The sequence below is a fragment of the Myotis yumanensis genome, unplaced genomic scaffold (genome assembly GCF_028538775.1).
Source record: "Myotis yumanensis isolate MYYU_CA2020_CCGP unplaced genomic scaffold, mMyoYum1.0.hap1 SCAF_6, whole genome shotgun sequence".
NCBI lineage: Eukaryota > Metazoa > Chordata > Mammalia > Chiroptera > Vespertilionidae > Myotis > Myotis yumanensis.
Genome location: NW_027223757.1, coordinates 13,628,638 through 13,647,883, shown reverse-complemented (window position 1 = coordinate 13,647,883; position 19,246 = coordinate 13,628,638). Strand labels below are relative to the sequence as shown.

The window sequence follows — 19,246 nt, the reverse complement described above, 5'->3', positions numbered from 1 at the left end:
CCGTTCCCATCCCTCTCTTTTCTCGTTTAAGAAAGCGATGTGTAGCCCTGACCGGTTTGGCTCAGTGGATAGAGCGTCGGCCTGCGGACTCAAGGGTCCCGGGTTCGATTCCAGTCAAGGGCATGTACCTTGGTTGCAGGCACATCCCAGTGGGGAGTGCGCAGGAGGCAGCTGATCGATCTCTCTCATCGATGTTTCTAACTCTGTCCCTCTCCCTTCCTCTCTGTAAAAAATCAATAAAATATATTAAAAAAAAAAAAAAAAGAAAGAAAGCGATGTGTAGCGAATACAGCAAAAGAAACTGGGTTTTCTTCTGAGTTAAAATCTAGACTATATACTTCTGTTCCCATTTCCCCCCTTTAGCCCTAAGAGGTCTTAGTATAACATAACATATAGTAATACTTGGCATTGACATAACCTTCAGCTCTATCTCTGGAACATTCATTTACACTGCATCTGATCAAGGTCTGTTTCTTCATGTACCCAGCCAAAATTGAATCATCTCGCTAGTCATTACATCTGCCTTTCAGCTGAATCAAAAATCTTTAAGAACCACATACTCTATTCTAAATGTTTAAGAACCTCATATTCTATCCAAAACCACACTATTTAAACTTCCCTGATCCTAAGAATCACTAGGGTGCTTATCTAAGCTCAGATATCTAGACACTCCCAGACCTTTTAAAACAGAATTTTCATGACAGAGACCTCAGTTGTCAGATTTCAGTACAAATTCTCAAGTAGCTTGAAACTTTTAGACGATGTAAAAATGTCGCTTTGGGACTTGAATCCAGAATGCCAAAATCAGGATTCAAAAGTTCTTGAAATATGATATCCAGGCATTGTTTTGAAATATGTTTTTATTGATTTCAGAGAGGAATGGAGAGGGAGAGAGAGAAACATCAATGATGAGAGAGAATCATTGATCGGCTGCCTCCCTCATGCCCCCCACTGGAGATCGAGCCCATAACTCTGGCATGCAGCCTTGGCTGGAATCGAACCTGGGACCCTTCAGTCCGCAGGCCGATGCTCTAGCCAATGAACCAGCCAGCTAGGGCCATAACCAGGCATTTTTAATTTTACCAAGCATCTTAGGAGTGACCCACCAGAAGAGACATAACTTGTAGGTTGTTTGTGTTTCTACCCCTTTGATCTGGTAAGGTTATTTTTCATACTATAGGTCAGACACAGCATACAAAGGGTCATGTCTACCAAAGGTAAAGAGCAGAGCTGTGTTCACAAAACCCCTTCTCTTATGTGACTGTTGTTATGTAATTTGTTGCTTCTTATGTGACATTTGACATTATTGCAAACTCTTTGTTAAATGATCTCAGTGTAGAGTCATTTCTACACCTTTTGTGGTAAACTTTTATGTCACTTCCTAGTGATGAAAAAAATCAACTCTTTATTCCTATTTAACCCACTCAAACTGACTTACCTTACTTTTTTCCTTTATACTTTTTTCCTTTTTATTGGGTGACATTGGTTAATAAGATTATATAGGTTTCAAGTATATATTTCTATTATACATGATCTGTATTGCATTGTATGCCCACCACTCAAAGTCAGATCATCTTCCATCACCATGTATTTGGCTCCCTTTACTCTTTTTTACACCCCCTCCCTTCCCTATGGTAACCTCCATACTGTGACCAGGAATTTCAGTTTTATATTCCACTTATCAGTGATATATGGTTCTTAGCTTTTTTCTGACTGATTGATTTGGCTTAGCATAAAATTCTGAAGGTCCATCCATGTTGTCACAAATGGCAGTATTTCATCTTTCCTTATGGCTGAATAGTATTCCATAGTATGTATGCACCACATCTTCTTTATCCATTCATCCATCGAAGGACACATTGGTTAAGTGATCTCAGTGTAAATTCTGTGTCTTGGCCATTTTGAATAGTTCCGCAATGAACACAGGGGTGTGTATATCTTTGTGGATAAATGTTTTCAAGTTTTTCTGATAGATGGTTGGGTCAATGGTAGCTCTATTCTTAAGCTTTTGAGGAGGCTCCTTACTGTTTTCCATAGTGGCTGTACCAGTTTACATTCCCATCAGCAGTGAATGAGAGTTCTTTTCTCCACAACCACTTGAATGGCTATTACTAGACTTGTTGATAATAGCCATTCTAGCAGTTGTGAGGTGTTACCTCATTGTAGTTTTGATTAGCATTTCCCTAATAGTGAAGTCGAGCATCTTTCCATGTATCTCTTGGCCATTTGTATGTCTTCTTAAGAAGATTTCATTATCTCTTAGGAAGATTTCATTATCTAAGAGTTTGTTTTATTTTTTGTTAGCTGTAGAGCATTTTTTGGTTTGAAAACAGACAACCTTGTTTTATAGATACATGATTTCTTGCTATCATATACATACACAGCCTACTAAATAAAAAACAGTACGCATTTACTAACAACATGAAATTCCTTGTTTGTAGCTGAAAAAAGTGATACATCAACTATTTAAAGTTTATAAACTTAGAATTGTGTGTCTATCTGAACTAATGAACTGCTCCTTTACATTTTTTGACAGGAAGAAGCACTGCATGGGTTTCGAGTGAGTGATTACTTTGAATACATGGAAATTTTGGAACAAAACTATCGACCAGTATTGCTGAGAGACATGCGGAACATTAGAGTGCAAAGCACATAGATCATGAAACACACAACTTAATTTTATGTTTTGTTTATTTTAAAAGGAAATGAAGGGACACTATTGTTGCCTATCTGCATTCATAACAACATATGCTTTGTGGAATATACATATTATAAATCAATACTGAGTTTATTAATGTAATGTATTCAAGTAGGCATTTGCTCAATTTTTGATATGAAATGAATTCATTTTTATAAGATTGCTTTTTTTGGTATGGTTGTTATAGAATCAGATCTAGCTAACTTAAGGCCCTTCATGTTTCATAGGTATTTCCTACCTAGATCTCCTGTTTCACCAGATGTTTAAAATATCTTTTTAATGAGTTTGGAAAGAAACAGCAATATTGTAAATGATTTCTTTACTAGCCAGAAAGAGTCCATAAAGTCAAGGAAAAGACAATTGTTTTCTTTATTATTTTTTTTTAATTTTTTCTGCACATTTAAGGAAAATAGACAAAACCACAGCTGCTTATTTGACATGAGGAGGAACAAATGATATTTATCATGGCAAGTTGTAGGAAAAATGTCATCCCCAGACATAATTGTTTTTCTAGGAATTGCTTTTGATACCTATATCAATTTATAATTCTCCATATGAAATGTAGTCTCTACATGGTTCATTTAAAAGATAGATTAGTTATTTCATACTGATAAGCATTTCACTCTCATTAGTTATGCATTTTCCTTGGTGATAGATTTGATTTGTACTGAATTGAAAACATTAAGAAGAATAGATTTCTAAATTATTTTAAATTACCAACAATATGTTTTATTTAAATAGAAGTCTCTGCTTCAATGAGATTAATATAATATGTTAGGGTCTATTTTCTTATATTATAACTGCCACATTTAATATATGAAAGATAATACATACAAATATTAAATTGTTAATTTTTCAGTCAGCAATTTCAACAAGTTTTTAAGTCAACCATTAAAACCATTCTGGAGCTCCTCCCCCCGCCCCCTTTTCAACCCAAAATGGCTCCCCCACAAACTCATTTTCCTTTTAGGATGTTGAAACATCTGGTACTGTACAGTTTTCAATTTTGTGGTATGTAAGCTATTGCAATACCAACCTTCCAAAATCAGGTCTTATGTTGTAAATGCCAACAGTAGCTTCTCAGTAATGGTTTTCCTAAAGGGCATTGAAAAAGTTGAGGAAAGAAAACTGAGCAAGTTAATTTGACATATTGCTCACTTTATCTCTGGCTTATGTAAGTAAGAGAGTCCTGGGTGACCCAAAACACCAAGCTTACTAGTAGTGTACTTCAAACTTAATTTTGAAAAGCTGTTCCACAGAACCTGTAATACATGTTTATGGGTTCATTCCTTTCCATTTTGTTCCTGAGTATTGTTATTGGTCCTAAGAAACTTACAGCTTTATTTCTTTTTTAAAATTTCTTACATGGTAATTAGAAATGCTAGTGGAGAAGAAACTGTAACTTAATTTTGTAATATCCATTGGTGATTTTGACTGGAAAGTGAAGTAAGATCTAGATAATAACAATTACAATTTGGAAAAGTGACTTCAGCTGGAGCCAGAAAGCTTTGATTTTCGTTTGATAAATATCTTATGAACAGTGACATAAACAATGAGTAATTTGGTGAATAAATGCCAACAGTAGCTATTAACATGTTAGCTATTGTATTGCTAACACTGAATTATTTTTGCACCTATCTTTATTTTAAGAATACTCTTTAGAATAGAAATAAATACAGCCCTCTCTTGCCTCTCAGTTTTGTTTTCAATTCTTTAAAGTATAAGTCTGTAGGACAAATTTATTTTTAATTTGTGAAGGGACCTCATACATTGTACAGAATTGTAATAAACTATTTTTATTATACAATGTATACAAATTTATGAAAATTTAAGTGCACATATATAAAACTTTGAATATCTGTTTTCAAAATTTAATCTTTAGCCCTAACTGGTTTGGCTCAGTGGATAGAGCGTCAGACTGCAGACTGAAGGGTCCCAGGTTCGATTCCGATCAAGGGCATGTACCTTGGTTACTCCAGTAGGGAGTGTGCAGGAGGCAGCTAAATCGATGTTTCTCTCTCATTGATGTTTCTGACTCTCTATCCCTCTCTCTCTCCCTCTCTGTAAAAAATCAGTAAAATATATTTTTTAAAAAATGTAATCTTTATAGTTATGCCTTCTCATGCCAAAGAATATGGGAAGGTAGAGTAAGTCTCATAAATTCATGTTAACTTCCCAACAGAATTCTACTTGAATTTATGATTATTAAATTATGGGGTGCTCTAATGTGCTCTTCTAGACATTCAGTCAATTATACCTATTTGCCATTGTGTGGCTAGTTGGTGTTAGCATGGCCTGGAACCTTTAAATTCAGTCCTCTTTCAACTCTATTATTGATTTATTCATTTAGTCACTCAATATGCCTTAATTAAATTCCTACTGTGGATCAGGCACTTGGTTACCTATGGTTCTAATCTTTTCCCTCATTCAGATTTTTGTGGGAGTAACAGATTATATTTTCTACTCATGTTTTCCTTGCTAGTTAAATATAACAGAAAAGAAATAAAAGTCCTGAACAATCCAATGTTAGACATATTTTTGTAGTTTGTCCAATTTTTCTTTGTTTTCTTTCTGTTTTAATAGGTTAATTTTTCATATTCTAGATTTAGTGATGTAGACCAGATTGATGTACCATAGGTTATCAGTGCATTTTTAAATTGTTTTCTGTTTTCAAGTGATAAATTAATATTTACTTTTATGTGACATAGAATTTTACTAATGTTCTTTATAACAAAATTGACATCTACTTTTCTTTGGCAGGATAGTAAGAGAGTTATTACTTAAGTCGGTGCCAATATATTTACTTATCAGATGAGTTTAAACAGGGTCAAGGTCGTTAGCTTCATATAAACCTAAATTTTCAGCACTAGCAATATTTTAGCCTTTAAAATCAGTTAATTTCTTTGGCATGTTTCCCACCCCATAATCTTCTATTGGCAATTGGCCATCATGAAATGCTAAGCACCATGGAAATAATTGGACTGTCGTGTTTGCTAATAGAGTGCATTTGAGATACATTGGGGGAGACAGTTATTAAAATGTTGGCTGTTCAAGTTTGATCATCTAATCTAGGATTTAAATGTTGAGTTGCTGTTATCAGGATATGTACCTGGTATTTTTTATTGAATAGCACATTTTTATTTAACCTTTTATAAAAATGCTAAAGTTCATTTCTTATAGAGCACCTCTAAAATATAATCTTTTCTTTTACAACATCAAATATAATTAACTATAGTTTTATTGGAAATCACCAGAAAATGGAAAACAAAATGCTTCATATTGTGTCCATAACTGCCTACATTTTTCTTTTAGTTGCCCTCAAAGCAGAATTTTCAAATTAATATTTTGTTTAATGTCATGAAATTATTTTGACTTAAAAAATGTATTCATTAGAATGGATGATGGGTATGTCAGAGATTGGTAATGTTTACCGGTCAGTTTCCTCTTCCTGGGCTAAGTATACTGCAGAGCTTTTGATCAGCTTAACCAGTGATAATGAGCAAACCACAGCATAAATAGCAGGTGTGCTTTCTCTGTGAGTTTTCTTTTCTCTTTCCTGGTGCCCCTGGAGCCTGGATGCTTGAATTTGCGAAGAGCAAAATCTCTTGCCAACCCACATTGGATTGTGAGCTGAGGAAGAAATTAATCTTGTATTAAGTGATTGAAATAATAAGGTGGTTTATTATTGTATACAGCATTGAATACCCTGTTTGCTTCTTTGAGTTTCCCCATTCCTGTCCCTCTTTTTAATAATTTTTGATGTGTGCCGATGGGCATGTTCTTAATTTCATGGTGTTTTATTAGATTTCATATTGAGAATCTAAGTATATTGTCTAGTAATTACAATTAAGAAAGTTTCTTTGTATCCTTCATTGATATCTTTACCAACTAGCGAAGAGTTCTGTGGACATAATAGATACCATTTTGCTATCGGTGGAAGTGGGGTGTTCCCTGCTGGAAGTGGGGGATCCCTTTTCCCACTGAATATTGAGGGGTTGGGTCCTCATAATATCTTGAGAAAAAGAATTTTCTAAGGTTCATATGGGAGGATGAGTGATCTTTATTTGCATGGAATTACATCCCTGCATTTCTGAAGCCCCATTTCCCTTAAACCAGTCCCGGAAGTGGTGCAGCTAGTGGTTTAGCAGAGCTAGAAGCAAAGCCAGTGCCCAGAGTTTCCGTTCCATGGTGGAGCTGGGTCCAGCACAGCATCAGGCTAGTTCTAGTCCATCAGGCCATTGTGTGGAGTCCTGCAGCCTGGAGCGAGAACCAAGAGGGAGAACTTTGTCTAGGTGCTATGTATCTCAAATCTTCCTGTTTTGCAGTGGTCCTGTTCCCAGGTGTAACTGACAGGAAAATACCTTCCCTATGTCACCCAATCGTGCCTATAATATTTGCCTTCCCTTTGCTCCTTCCCTGATCATTAATAACCCAGGTTGTTTACAACAATATCAGTTAACTAGCAGATATGTGTACTGTCGAGGAAGTCTTGTTTCTGTAGATGAAGGCTAGGACATCTAAAGAGAGCCATTAGGGTAGCAATCTCATCAGTGAACTTAAATTTGATTGCAGTTGTGTATTTTAAACATTATCCTATATGATAATTTTTAGCAAATGTAACCTAATTCTGCTTTCTTCATTTTGTTACTTAGAATCATTTGTATATTGAAAAAATATTCCCAAGTTTGATTGTCTTCAATGAATGTAAAACCACTGCTTACTGGAAAATTGTGAAAAGGCACTGGAGTATGTAAATAGAAGGGTTTTTCAGTTGGGCTCAGGGTTAGCAGGAAGACTAAAATATGCAAGCAGATAAGATAAGGTTAGATTAAGTTCCTGATCTATTTAGCCAAGGATGTAGAAAGTTATCAGGAGCGAGGAGGCCATATTGAACGGGAATAGATGCAGCATATTTAGTGTAGGTTCTTGGCCCCTAAGTCAGTAATTAGGGAAGCTTATCTGCCAGTGAATCTGCAAAGTGTGATATAAGATTAAAATAAGCTCTATTTCTCTTGTTCCCATTATTTTCTGTTTGAGCTTATATCCATACTCGGAAAGAGCTTGCTCAATCTCTTCATGTTCCTCTGGTTGAAAAAATGTTTACGAACTTTGGTCCTACTGGTTCTTGACCCACACTTCACATTGAGTCTATATCCCCTCCTGGGGAAGAAAGCTGAACCAGGCCTCAGGCATACATGAGAAGTGTCTCAGCTTTGGGCTCACCAGGATAGCAGAAAAACCAATTCTCCCTGAAGAGTTAAATGAAAACAAACAAACAAAAAACAAGTCCTGACTGGTACTCAGTGAGCATCAGCCCTCCTGGGTTGCCAGTCACCCCCTGGCCCCAATTGAATGTGTCTCTCTCACATCGATGTTTCTCTCTTTCTCCCTTCCACTCTTTCTGAAAAAGCAATAAAAAATATATCCTTAAGTGAGAATTAAAGAAATACACAAAAACAGGAATTAGAAATGACAGATCTAGCTGATTACATACAACATGCCTAATATCATTATTGAAAAGACAGAATAAGTCCAAGGAAAATATTCTGTATATTGTATAGTGATCTATTGTATTCAAAGTATCTGTATGCGCATCTCCTCTGATGTGCAAAACATCATACAACATGTTTCTCATAATAAAAGGACAATTAAAACATTCAGCAACTTTAGAATAAGAATCTATTCAAGATAGCTAGAATGAACACTGCTAAATTTTTCTAATGAAAAATTAGAAAATTAGTAATTATTTCAAGCTATAATTCCTAAGGAATATTAAGTAATTGAGTTTATGAGACCTTAATGAGAGCAAAGCTAAAATAAAGCCCTGTTCAGAATCTTCCTGACTGTATAAAACAACCATAGAGAGCAGATGAAAGGATGTAAGATCTTCCTGACTGTATAAAACAACCATAGAGAGTAGATGAAAGGATGTAACTTTGAAAGGCCACCATCGGTACTATTTTTACTCTGTGAGAGGGTCTTGACAATAGGATTAATGCTGTTTTAAAATGCTGTGTGTCTACAGCATTGGCCCTGGATAAAGTTGTTGCTCAGGACGTTTACCAGGACCTCTTCTCCATCACCTTCCCGCATCTTTATTTGCATTCATTCTCCTTAGGGGACCAACTGCTTTGATCCTTTCTGATCGCCTTCGAAGACATCCTGTTCTCTATTCCTCAGGCTGGAGCTTTACCTAACTTTAATGTTTTCAAATTATATCATGTCACATACTGCAGTGAAGAATACTTCCTCTCCCCCCTCATCTTCCTCTCCCCCTCATCTTTTTCTTCCCCTCATCTTCCTCCCTCTCTCTCTCTGGAACCGAACCTCAGACCCTTCAGTCTGCAGGCCGGCGCTCAATCCACTGCGCCAAACCAGCACAGCTCTTCAGAAGGAAGATAAAACGGCCTCAAAAAGAATTGTTTTCAATTTTCAGTTGAGGGGTTATTTTAAAGCAAATAGATGAACCTGGTAGAAGGGAGAAAGAGAATGAGGAGGGAGTGTGGGAAAGAGAGGCTTTGTAATGACCCTTTAATACAGTTCCTCATGTGGTGACCCCCAATTTCATTGTTACAAATTGAACATAAAGCTTAGTGATTAATCACAAAAACAATATGTAATTATGTGTTTTCCGATGGTCTTAGGTGACCCCTGTGAAAGGGTCGCGACCCACAGGTTGAGAACCGCTGCAAGAAAGAAAGGAGAAAGGCAGAGGGTTTTGAATCCGTACCAAAAGGATGGATAAAGAACTCTACTTGGACACAGAGCAGTCCCAGTAAGACCCCAGAGGCTTGAAATATGGTACAAGCTGGGGAATTATGATGTGTTCCAAACATAAAGTGAAAGAAAGGATGGAAGGAGATGAGGTTGGAGAACGGGCTCCTAGGCTGTCCTCACATGGAAGTCATTACAAAGCCTCTCTTTCCCTCACTCCCTCTTCACTCTCTTTCTCCCTTTCACCATGTTCACCTACTTGCTTTAAAATAACCCCTCAATTGAAAATTGAAAACAATTCAGGCCTTAGTCAGGATTTTCACCTTTATCCTGAGAACAATAGGAAACCATTTGGCAGACTTAATTAAATGAGTGGTCAGAGTAGGTTTTCTTTTTAAGTTTATTCTCATTGCTGCATTGAGAATGGTCTGAGGAGGAATGGACAAGAAAGATTTGGACAGAGCAGTCAGGTGGTGATAGGTAAGAGAGATCATGGTGAACTGAAGTGGTGGTAGCAATAAGATAGAAGGAGTATTGGACAGGTGTGGAAAGTACTTCTAAAGTAGAATTGATAGGTCTTGCTGATGGGTTGAATGATCTTTTACCCTCTCTGCATCCACCCCCTTGGGCATTTAACTTTGAAGTGTCCTCTGCCTCTGTCTCTAGACTTGACCATGTGCCTGGCTTTGGGTAATAGAATGAAGCAGAAGTGCAAGTATGGTGCTTCTAAGTCTACAACTCAAGAGGCCTTGCTCTTTCTTGTGTTTCTGTCATCTCCATGAGGACAGTCCTGAGGTAGCCTACTGGCATGGAACAGATACGTGACAGAGACTTGAAGTGCCCAGTCAGCCCAGTTCAGACTCGTCTAGATCAGTGGTCGGCAAACTCATTCGTCAACAGGGCCAAATATCAACAGTACAACGATTGAAATTTCTTTTGAGAGCCAAATTTTTAAAACTCTATTAGGGCCCAGCTGAAACAAAGTCAAATGCTTCGTATTCAATCAGAATCTGAACCCTACTTACAACTGACACTTGTACAAGCATGCGCCCATTTCTTTTAGTTATTTTGTCCAATTTCATTATACCCACCATAGGCATTTTAAGATCGAACAGAAAAGCCCAAACTAATGAGTTTTGGTAGAATCGTAAGTCCGTACAATGACCAAATGCTATTGTTATGTTATTTCTCTAGTGGAGCAGACCACTTTTCCTCTGGGAAGTCATTACATGAAATAATTACTGACATTAATGAAGCAAACTCCTGAATTTAATAGAGCTGGGTTTATGTTGTCATTCATCACTGTGCAAACATCTATCTTCTCTACTATTACTAAAAATGTCCTTAAATGGTTCAAGATATTTTAATGACCCAGAAAATTTATTTTAATTATAAGACAACATGAAGCAAAAATTCCACATCTTTGAATTTTATGTATATTATGGTAGCATATATACATATATATAATCTATATGTATATCATATATAATATATATTATAGGGTATATATATATATATATATATATTCACACATATACATATATAGGTTTTTTTTGCCAAGACTTGAGGACAATGGATAAGCTCCACACAACATGTCATCTCAGTTTCTCATGTGTCATTTGACCTTATACTACAATAAATTGTTACTACTTAATAAATACCCTGATTCAATAAATATTTTTTTCTAGTCTTCAAAGGGAGACTTTTACATAGCTTTGTTACATAACTTTGTTCAGAATTGGACTGCCTTTTCTGTTACTCAAGTACAAGCGTGGGCTGGAGAAACTTCTAGCTTCATGGCTCTAGGGCTCCCTCTTCTGTGCATGCTCAGAAGTGTCAAAAATATGACCTTTCTGAGATGTGTTTCCTACCCATTTTTATCTGTACCATCCCTTTTCTTAGCCACTTTGTCCTTGTCTTGCTCAATTTAGATTCAGTGTAAAATCTTCTCTTTGGTAGGGTTTTGCCCTGACAGAGAGCTTTGGTTGGCTACTTTCAAAGTTCCTATGGCCCATATTGCCCCAGCAACACCTGACTGTTGTGTTCCTTGCTCTTACCCATGAGCTCTCACAGATATCTCAGATCCGCCTACTGAGGGGTGAATGAATGCCTGCTGACAATTCAATTTCTGGGCTTCTCAAAGTTCTTTTGCTTTACCTTTGCTACTTGTTGGGCACACTGGTACCACATGTCTTGTTTTATTTTGGAGTTTGTGGTGTTAACATGCCATTTAGTTGTAGCTTTGTTTGGATTTTTTTTTTCTTTGCTATTTTACTTCAAATTTTATAGGGGAGGTGGGGCTTGGGAGTTTATCCAACCGGTCAGCTCACTGTAGCTAATGTTTTAATTAAAAAAAAAAACATTTATTGAACTTCTTAGGCCATTATTTCTTTTGTAAGTTGTTAAATTATATTTTTAAGAAATATATCAATTTTGCCCTGGCTCAGTGGATAGACCGTTGGCCTGTGGACCAATGGGTCCCAGGTTTGATTCCGGTCAAGGGCACCTGCCTGGGTTGTGGGCTCAGTCCAATGTGCAGGAGGAAGGCAAGCAATGATTCCCTCTCATCATTGATGTTTCTATCTCTTTCTTCCTCTTCCTTCCTTTTTAAAATCAATAAAAAAATATATTAAAAAAAGAAAGAAATATATCCATTTTATTAAGTATTTAACTATATTGGCATAAAGTTAGTATTTTTTCTTGTTTCTATAGTTATGTCTTCTTTTGCATTCAAATACTATTTGTGTCTTCTTTCCTCTTTTTTCATGAGATTTTACCAGAAGTTGTCTAGTATATTACTCTTTCCAAAGAACTGAATTTTGACTTTGTTGATTATCCCCATTGTGTCTTTATTTTTTATTTTTAGAAAATTGCTTTTATTATTTCCTTCTTTTTATTATTTCTTTCCTTCTTTTTTATTTAAATTTATTCTATTTTTATTTTATTAAGTTCTAAGTGAAGAACTTAATTTATTAATTTTAAGAATATCTTATGAATATCTTAAAATGAAATGGCTAAAATTTTTCCTTGCAGGTCTGCTGTCACTGCATCTTTAAATATTTGGCATGTTAGTATTTCACTATCACTTACCTTTATGGATTTGTATTTATTTATTTTTTAATTTTTTGTTTGTTTGTTTTTGTTAATCCTGACCTGAGGATATTTTTCCATTGATTTTTTAGAGAGAGGGGGAAAGACAGTGAGAAAGAAACATGTATGTGAGAGAGACACATCAATTGGTTGCCTCCCGCAAGTGCCCGACTGGGGTTGGGGATGGAGCCGGCAACCAACGTAAACGCCTCTGATGGGATTGAACTGCTACTCTTCAGTCCACAGGCTGATGCTCTATCCACTGACCCAAACCAGTTAGGCTACTTCTATGGATTTTAAAGTTTACATTTATGATAGTTTGATTACTTAGTTCTTTTTTTTTCTGATTTTATTTTATTTTATTTTATTTTTTTATTAAATCGTTATTGTTCAGATTATTACATTTGTTCCTCTTTTTCCCCCCCATAACCCCCTTCCTTCCAGTTCCCACCCCACCCTCCGCCCTCAATCCCCACCCACTGTCCTCATCCATAGGTGCATGATTTTTGTCCAGTCTCTTCCCACATCTCCTACACCCCCCCACCCCCCAAAGAATAGTCAGTCCATTCCCTTTCTATGTCCCTGATTCATAATCACCAGTTCATTCTGTTCATCAGATTATTTATTCACTTGATTCTTAGATTCACTTGTTGATAGATGCATATTTGTTGTTCATAATTTGTATCTTTACCTTTTTCTTCTTCTTCCTCTTCTTAAAGGGTACCTTTCAGCATTTCGTATAATACTGGTTTGGTGGTGATGAACTCCTTTAGCTTTTCCTTACCTGTGAAGCTCTTTATCTGACCTTCAATTCTGAATGATAGCTTTGCTGGATAAAGTAATCTTGGTTGTAGGTTCTTGGCATTCATCACTTTGAATATTTCTTGCCATTCCCTTCTGGCCTGCAAAGTTTCTGTTGAGAAATCAGCTGACAGTTGTATGGGTATTCCCTTGTAGGTAATTGAGCCTCTTTCTCTTGCTGCTTTTAAGATTCTCTCTTTGTCTTTTGCTCTTGGCATTTTAATTATGATGTGTCTTGGTGTGGTCCTCTTTGGATTCCTTTTGTTTGGGGTTCTCTGCGCTTCCTGGACTTGGAAGTCCATTTTTTTCACCAGGAAGGGGAAGTTTTCTGTCATTATTTCTTCAAATAGGTTTTCAATATCTTGCTCTCTCTCATCTTCTGGCACCCCTATAATTCTGATGTTTGTACGCTTGAAGCTGTCCCAGAGGCTCCTTACACTATCTTCGTATTTTTGGATCCTTTTTTCATTTTGCTTTTCTGGTTGGGTGTTTTTTGCTTCTTCGCATTTCAAATCTTTGACTTGATTCTTGCGCTCCTCTGGTCTGCTGTTGGGAGTCTGTATAATATTCTTTATTTCAGTCCGTGTATGCTTAATTTCTAGTTGGTTCTTTATCACAACATCGAGGGTCTCATTAGATTTCTTGTAGATCTCAATAAGTTTATCGGTGGCTTCTAGACAGTTCGTGAGGGACCTTAAAAGTGTGGTTCTGAACTCAATATCCTCCATTGACAATTTTGTCCTGTTTCTTTGTCTCCGAATTTTTTATGCTTTCTTGGTGCACCCCCTAGTGGTCTTTGTGCGCAGTCTTGTTGTAGTTAAGCCTTGATTGTTGTAGTTAATACTAGGGGGATTTGACCTCCAGGCCAACTGGCTGTGAGAATCAGCTGTGTCTGCAGTGGGAAAACTTCTGTCCTCTGGGGAGGTGCTAATCTAGCCTTTGCCTGAGGCTATCCGCAAATGGCTCTGCGCAGGGCTTGGGCGGGGCGGGTCCCACGGGATCAACAGGGCGGGCGGAGCAAGCAGTTATGGCTGCTCTCAGTCCCGTCCCCAGAGGCTCTGCAACCTCTCAGAGTCCCAACAACCGCTGCAAACCTCGGAGAGAAAGCTGCCCTCTTGTTTCGACCAATGCCAGACAGTCCCACTTCTCCCGTTTGAGTCTGGGTCCCTAGAGACTCACCCAGAACTGGAGCTCAGAGTCTGAGACTCCCTCCCGATTGAAAAGGACAACCACGCCCTCAGCCACCAGCCCACTCCGCGCGTACCTCCGCACCTTTGTATTTTCCGCACTGCGCCTCCTCTGAGTCTCGGCACGCTGTTCTCCTTCCTTCTAATTGAAGAATTTCCCCTCAGCCAGCCTTCCTGTGGTTCTGGGTGACATCCGTTCCGTCTTCTAGTTGTATTTTTGAAGTGGTTGTTTGCAACAGCTCACTCCGGTGTTTACCTATGCCGCCATCTTGGTTTCTGATTACTTAGTTCTTTAAAAGTGTTTATAATCTTTAAAGTATATGAAGATTTTAAAAATTTAGCTTTTTGTTATTAACTTTCATTTCACTTGTCATTAAGAAATGTAATCTGCACCAGTATTTGTGTATACTAGGTGTACCAGGTAATGCGGATTTTTTTCAATAGATGGAGTTACACATATGTATGCGATTTGATATGTATGCTATTTTGTTGTATTGACAACAAGCTTCAAAACTTCATATATCAAATTTGCTGAAGATATTAACATCATAGATATTTTACGCTTAAAAATGTTGAATTTTGTGCCAAAAAAAAGAGCATTTGTGGGAAGTTTTAATAAATTATTTTGAAGAAACGTGCTGCTGAAAGTTATCATATACTTCGGGAAGCTATGATGAACATGCTCCATATCAAGATACTTGTGAACGCTGGTTTAGATGCTTTAAAGTGATGATTTAGATGTGAAAAAAAAAGAACATCCAGGTCAAATTTAAATCATGCTTTGATTGTAAAATGACCAGAATGGGCTAGAAGACACTGCAAAGTAATTTTGCTCCATGATAACGCATCATCACACACTTCAAAACCAGTTAAAGACACGTTAAAAGATCTTGCCTGGGGAGTATTAACCCACCCGCTGTATTCACCAGACCTTGCTCCTTCAGATTACCATTGTTTCGATCGATGGCACACACACTTTCTGGGCAGCACTTCAAAATGTATGAAGAAGTAGAAAATTGGCTCTCTGAATGGTTTACCTCAAAAGAAGAAAAGTTCTATTGGGACGGTATCCACAAATTACCTGATGGACATTACTTTGAATAAAGCACTTTTGATGTTTCTCTTGAAATTAATTGTTTTCTTTGATTACAAAATCTGCATTATTAACTGGTACACCTAAAATTATGCTTGTTAGTAGTTTATAAATGTATTTTTAATTTCCTTATATATCTTCGATGACATAGCAGTGATTTAGACCTATATTGAAATCACCTAGATTTGTTAGTTTCTTTCTATAATTCAATTTTGCTTTGTATATCTTTTTTTAAAATATATTTTTATTGATTTCAGAGATGAAGGGAGAGAGAGAGAGAGATAAAAACATCAATGATGAGAGAGAACCACTGATCAGCCACCTCTTGCACGCCCCACACTGGGAATCAAGCCCCAACGCGGGCATGTGCCCTGACGGGGAATCTAACCTTGACCTCCTGGTTCATAGTCCGACACGCAACCACTGAGCCATGCTCACTGAGCTTTGCTTTGTATATCTTGGGGGCATTTTATTTTATTTTATGCTTTATGTCTAGAATAGTTTCATCTCTTCTTGTTGAATTAAATATTTTACTGTTATTTAGATACTCCAATGAAGTTTTTAGACTTCAAGTGTTTTATCTGATGTCAGCAGAGCAACATCATGTGGTTTGATATACACTTTTCCATTCCTTAACTTTCAAGCTTTGCATATTCTATGTTTTAACTGTATGTTTTGTGAAGAGCATGTAGCCAGATTTTTTAAATACAGTTTGACAACAGAGCTTTTCAACTTTAAATTAATGTAAATTTATAATTATCATATATTTGCAATTTTTTAATCTCATATTTTAATTTGTCTTCCTGTTTGATTTTCTACTTTCTCACCTATTTAAAAATTGATACTTCTATCTCATTTAACAAAACAATAACTTTAACATTTTCTAAATGTGTCTAGTTCTCACTTATCTTTTCCCAAATACTCATGGATTTATATTAAGTAAGATTTTTCCTTGGGGCTCTATCTCAGCCTTGCGGGTAGTGGTTTTTCTTTATTTTTGGCATTCTTATATTACTTAGAATTTTCTTTGCTTTCTACTAGCTACTCCTTTGCTACCCTAATCCCCTATTATAATAACAATTCTTTATCTTGCTCTATTCAAATTACTAAGTGGTGGATCACAAATATTTTAATCCATAACAGGATGAAGTAAATTTCATGTGAGATGCAAGTGCATCTGAATGGTACAAGAGGAGGGTCTAAGTGAATAATGTCAGTGTTCCACTCAGAGTCCCTCGTATTTGGTGGGTTTTCTTTTCCAACAGCAAGTGCCCACAGCTCTTTTTCAGAGGACTGTGTTAGATACCAGAGGCCATTGGCTGTGGAGAGCCAGAAGAGCTACACATTGTGTCTTTCCTCTCTCTTCTTCCCCCTAAACGTTAGATTATTAAGCTTCTGCTACCTTTTTTCAAGTCAGGAGAACTCAGGTGTGGTAACTTTTTCTCTCCCCCACCCCAATGTTGACATTATTATAGTTGTGCCCCCTCCCCTCTCCCATTCTTCACCAGATTGTTGTCTGTGTCCATGGGTCATGCATATATGCATATGTGCGTATATGTTCTTTGGCTAATCTCTTCTAGTCCCCCTCCCCCCCATAACGCTGCACTCTGAGATCTGTCAGTCTGTTCCTTGTATCCATGCCTCTAGTCCTATTTTGTGAGGTGTGGTAACTTTTATTTTTTATTTTATTTTTTTATATATTTTTATTGATTTCAGAGAGGGAGAGAGAGATAGAAACATCAACGATGAGAGAGAATCGTTGATTGGCTGCCTCCTGCACACCCTCTCCTGGAGATGGAGCCTGCAACCCGGGCAAGTGCCCTGACCAGGAATTGAACCATGACCTCCTGGTTCATAGGTTGGTGCTCACTTAAATGTGGTAACTTTTAAGTGATCAGACTGAAGCTATCTATAATCTACACTTGGCCTGATACCCCACCCTCGTTACTTCTCCAGCTTTTTTTTTTTTTTTTTTTACCAGCTTCTTCTAGGAATCATTTGCATGGGAATCCTCATCTCAGGTTCTGCTTCTGAGGAAGTTGATTTAGTCCATCTGTTCTACTACCACTGAGCCACACCAGCCGGACTGAAGTGGTGTGTTTTAAATGTTTGGATTTTAGTTATGATATAGAAGTTGTACTTCTAAACTTTTGTTTGTTTTTATTTCTACTGAAGATCATATTCTGACACCCTGTCCTCCCCCAACCCCAACCAATCCAACAAAAGAGCCATAATTTTCACCAACATACTGAACACCAGAGACAATCAATGACTCTCGTAAGCAAAACGATTGCTTTCTGGACTTGTCTCCAGCTCTGGAAATAATTTCCAACATGGATCTGACTGGCATTACGTGAACTTACATGAGGGCCCACTCTCTTCATGGCCTTCCGCTGAGCACTCACTTCCTCTGGTGGGCCAGCTGGACCTTGTTCTGCTCCTGGTACAGCCTCTAGAGCAAATGTTGAGGGAACTGAGATGGCAATACTTTACAGAGCTGGCTGGCAGATGTGTAATCAAGAGAAGGTCCAAATGGCCATGAGCAATTCCTTCTTAAGAAGAAATTATTTTCATTCTCCTCTTCTACTCAGCAGAAACCTTTCCAGCAGGTAATAATCTTTGATTTTTTTTTTCCTTTTTAAGGTAATGGTTGGGCAACTCTAAATAGCCCCAAAGTCATTGGGCAGTAATAAGTGGAAGTTAATAGTTTCAAGACTCATGGGGGTTTAAAAATGGCAGCAATCTCAAACCATCTGTCAGCTCTGTGCTATATTGGTAGTACTGGGCCCACACACTTAGTGGCCCAAACTTTTATGGGAAATAGATACCAAAAAAATACAAGAAACTTTTATTGCACATATTTGCTCTCCTCATGCCATGAATATTTAAACAAACTCAAATATTAATTGGAGCAACAAGAACAATCTCATGCAGTTTTGCACTGAGAACAGTGTGTGTGCTTCATTTGATTTTCTACTCAGAATGAATGCAGACTCCTTTCATCTGGTGTTCACCCATTAGTAATCATAGTAGAAATAAAAGGTTAATCAGCTTCTACTGAGAATGGAAATTATATGTGAGAAAAAGACTGTATAGTTAATAGTAATCCAAAGACCAAGTCACGTTCTTTAATTTACTCTTTCCCCCCTCAATATCACTTGAATTTTTCATATATACTTTATACTTAGTTGAGCACTTCCTCTCTGGGTATTTTTATTTTTTAAGATGACGTTTTTGGTATTTTGGTATATATCCACTATCTTGCACTGTACCCAGTATCTAAACACATTATAGAGTTTTAATAAATGTTAAATATGCAAATAAGGAAATGTTTAGCTATGCCATGTTCTATAATATTTAGACTTTTTAAAAAAAGTATTCCTAAGTTTCTAAAAGTTAAATGTACTTTAGGTTGAATATGTTTTTTAAATAGGTTAAAATTATAAACTTCCAATTATTTAAAAATATATTAAACATTATAATCATGAAAGGTTCTTTTGTTTAATGATGGCATGTAATTGGCACCAATTTTTAGAAGTGCATAATAAAATAGTTAAGGGTGAAATGTCATGGTGAATATATTTTTTAATCTTTAGCAAAAACGACATAAATATGGCAAAGTGTAAATAATTGTTAAATCTAAGTTATGGGTATATGGATATT

General features: G+C 36.8%; 1 protein-coding gene across 3 annotated transcripts in view; it reads left to right on the top strand.

The window, feature by feature from the left end:
- Positions 1–18,869, top strand: part of TBC1D32 (TBC1 domain family member 32) — a 129,874-nt gene extending 111,005 nt beyond the window's left edge. For 2 of the 3 annotated variants that reach the window (XM_070417581.1, XM_070417584.1), the window contains exon 33: positions 2,537–4,394. In XM_070417581.1, the coding sequence (XP_070273682.1) occupies positions 2,537–2,656 (120 nt within the window). In that variant the 3' untranslated portion in view covers positions 2,657–4,394. Of the gene's footprint in view, positions 1–2,536; positions 4,395–17,564 lie in introns of those variants that run through there. The other variant, XM_070417583.1, reaches the window with a different exon arrangement.
- Positions 18,870–19,246: the final 377 nt, after the last annotated feature.